This window comes from Triticum dicoccoides, chromosome 3B (assembly GCF_002162155.2).
Source record: "Triticum dicoccoides isolate Atlit2015 ecotype Zavitan chromosome 3B, WEW_v2.0, whole genome shotgun sequence".
NCBI lineage: Eukaryota > Viridiplantae > Streptophyta > Magnoliopsida > Poales > Poaceae > Triticum > Triticum dicoccoides.
This window is the reverse complement of record NC_041385.1, coordinates 394,607,444-394,609,888: the sequence shown is the minus strand read 5'-3', so window position 1 is coordinate 394,609,888 and position 2,445 is coordinate 394,607,444. Positions and strand designations below refer to the sequence as shown.

The following is a 2,445-nucleotide window of genomic DNA, read 5'->3' as shown; positions in this document are numbered from 1 at the left end:
GGGAGAGGCAACCCCATTCCTTGACCCCTGGTGACTGGTAGGTATGAAGCTTCTCCATTCTTAAGGAGGAAGTGTTCAGCCTAGGGCACATGGTATGTTTAAAAGACCTCAAGAGGAGCTAATTGTTATCAATGGCCCTATCACAAACATTTGAAAGAGACATTTTATGATGAAATAACCATATTAACAGAACTTAAGCCTGAAATACTGAGCAATATGCACAAAGTTAGGTAAAAAAATGAACCAGTTCATGGCATTATAACTTCGTGTTTAGACAACTGAAAATATTTATGTAGTAGAATGACCAACATTGAGCTTAAAAGCAGAACAGGGGATAAACCTGGTCAACATCTTCACAGACAGCCAACTCTTCATGACCATACGGAAACCTGGAAACATCAGATTACTATAACCACATGCAAAATAGGCATATTTTTAACTAAAAGTAATGCTAGTGCTACTTCCAATGGAAACCTACAATAGACCAAAGTTGGAGTACAGCTTCCGGCGGTCATCTCTAGTCAGCTCAGTACCAACACTGAAAGAACATGACAAGGAAATTAGCAGTCAGATGTCTGTGAATGTAATGGCAAACATGGAGATCTGTCACGCAAAAGGATGAAATGTTTAGTTTTTTACCTGTTTATTGTAATGTTTACAGCTCTTCTGTCAGCTTCAAATGAAAGGAGATTACACATAATCTCAGCCGTCGCACCACCTAGTTTCTGTTGCAAAGAAGTTACTTAGAAACCAAACACAATTAGGCAAAACAACATTTTTCAGTCAGAAAAACTGTAGAAGCCACCATATTTTAGTACATACCGCACAAAATTTGTAAAAATCCTCAAGATACGCTTTGTAGAGTGTGTTCCTCATGATCTCAATATTCATGTCATCCAGATCCTACACAATAAACATGAAGCTCGCATGACATACCAAGGTATACTTAACCATTTCAACAAAAATGGACAGCACAATGGTTGCAAAGTTTTTACCTCAGATGTAATGCACTCTGAGAAGTACGGTGCTAAGGGTGTATCAACTAGAACCAGCCTGTAAAGCTCACGCATATTTTGAGCAACCGCAAGTGATGCAATGCTGTTGATTGGCGGAAAAAAAATGAAGAGTCAGTATTTGATAGATCTCCATCTAAAAGAAACGAGAAAGGAACCACAACAATACCTGTCAAACATGCCCAACGGATGGCATTTCTCCAACAGTTCGTTAACATCTCTTTCATGCAATGTCCCAGTAACAATAAGGACAACATTATCGATCATGTGTCCATATCTGAAGAAAACATTATCCTGTTAGGATCAAACCGAAGTCCGCCCTGCACTGGTCTGATATGTTGTCTGCTTGTGCAAACGAAGCAGAAAGAAATGGCATCCTAGCAGTGCTTCATTACTTACGTTATGTACTGTAGGAATGTAGATAGAGGTTCATTCGCCTGGCACAACATGTGTTTGTATTCATCAACCAGCTTAAGAGTGCACTTCTCCACAATTGTTGTTGTGTGCAAGGGGGAAGGTTCTGCAATTAATCAGAAATACGATCACAATACAGAGGTATCAGAAGAAACATACACAGCGAATACTGTATATCATAGCACAAGAGCACATTAATGGAACTGATGTAATAAATTGGGTGAATTCGTCTTCACAGATGGCTGAAACCGTAAGGTGGGAGTGGATGAATGAGGATGAAAGGGATCCATCAGGGGGATCAGGCTGATGCTACCGAGTTGCGATGACAAGTGGGCTGTGGGAAATACAGTATAACCAATTTGCAGGCACTGCGTAGATTAACACCACCCGTTTGGTTGCTCATCAAACCTGCTCCCAACGGTTCCCAGAGAGCAAAGAGAAATTTCAGACAAGGTAGGGCTAGCTCAAAACAATCCCGACTCGCCGAGCACGGTGCAGTCTCCCCTAACAAAATAAATCTCCAATTGGCCAATCGAGATCGCAATTGGCATGGACGGGATCGCGAATCTCTATCAACGCAGACCAAGCAGCCCAATCCAACCCAAACAAGACAAGGAAAAGATCCACGCGGCATACCGTTCTGGAGGTATGGACCGTACTCGGTGGCGGAGAGGTGCATCTTGATGTCGTCGAGGGTCTCGCACTGGCAGAGGTTGTTGTAATCGGCTTGGGTGAGGAGGCCCGAGCGGTTCCCCCGTACGATCGCCTCCAGGAACCCGTCGTGGATGTTGAACGACAGCATCTCCCACGAGTACATCCTGGCTCTCGCCGGAGGAAGGAAGGATCTCGGCCGCGGCGAGAGGGATCGGGAGGGGAGCCGGCTAGTAGCAGATCCGGGAGGGAGTTCGCGCTTGCGAATGTGGTGGAGATTTTTATCTATCAGCCACAAAAGAATTCGCCTTCACAAGCCAAAGGTCGTGCCCGGCTCAGCTTGCTTCTGAGACCCGGGGGCACGTCG

The 2,445-nt window shown here is 44.3% G+C and overlaps 1 protein-coding gene across 1 annotated transcript in view; it reads right to left on the bottom strand.

Moving 5' to 3' along the window:
- The window catches only part of LOC119276174 (probable V-type proton ATPase subunit d), a 4,865-nt gene extending 2,427 nt beyond the window's left edge, over positions 1 to 2,438 (bottom strand). The window contains exons 1-8 of the mRNA XM_037557181.1: positions 2,064 to 2,438; positions 1,413 to 1,533; positions 1,183 to 1,290; positions 996 to 1,098; positions 823 to 903; positions 640 to 725; positions 479 to 538; positions 341 to 389 (exon numbers count right to left, since the gene is read on the bottom strand). Of these exons, the coding sequence (XP_037413078.1) occupies positions 341 to 389; positions 479 to 538; positions 640 to 725; positions 823 to 903; positions 996 to 1,098; positions 1,183 to 1,290; positions 1,413 to 1,533; positions 2,064 to 2,244 (789 nt within the window). The 5' untranslated portion in view covers positions 2,245 to 2,438. The remainder of the gene's footprint in view (positions 1 to 340; positions 390 to 478; positions 539 to 639; positions 726 to 822; positions 904 to 995; positions 1,099 to 1,182; positions 1,291 to 1,412; positions 1,534 to 2,063) is intronic.
- Positions 2,439 to 2,445: the final 7 nt, after the last annotated feature.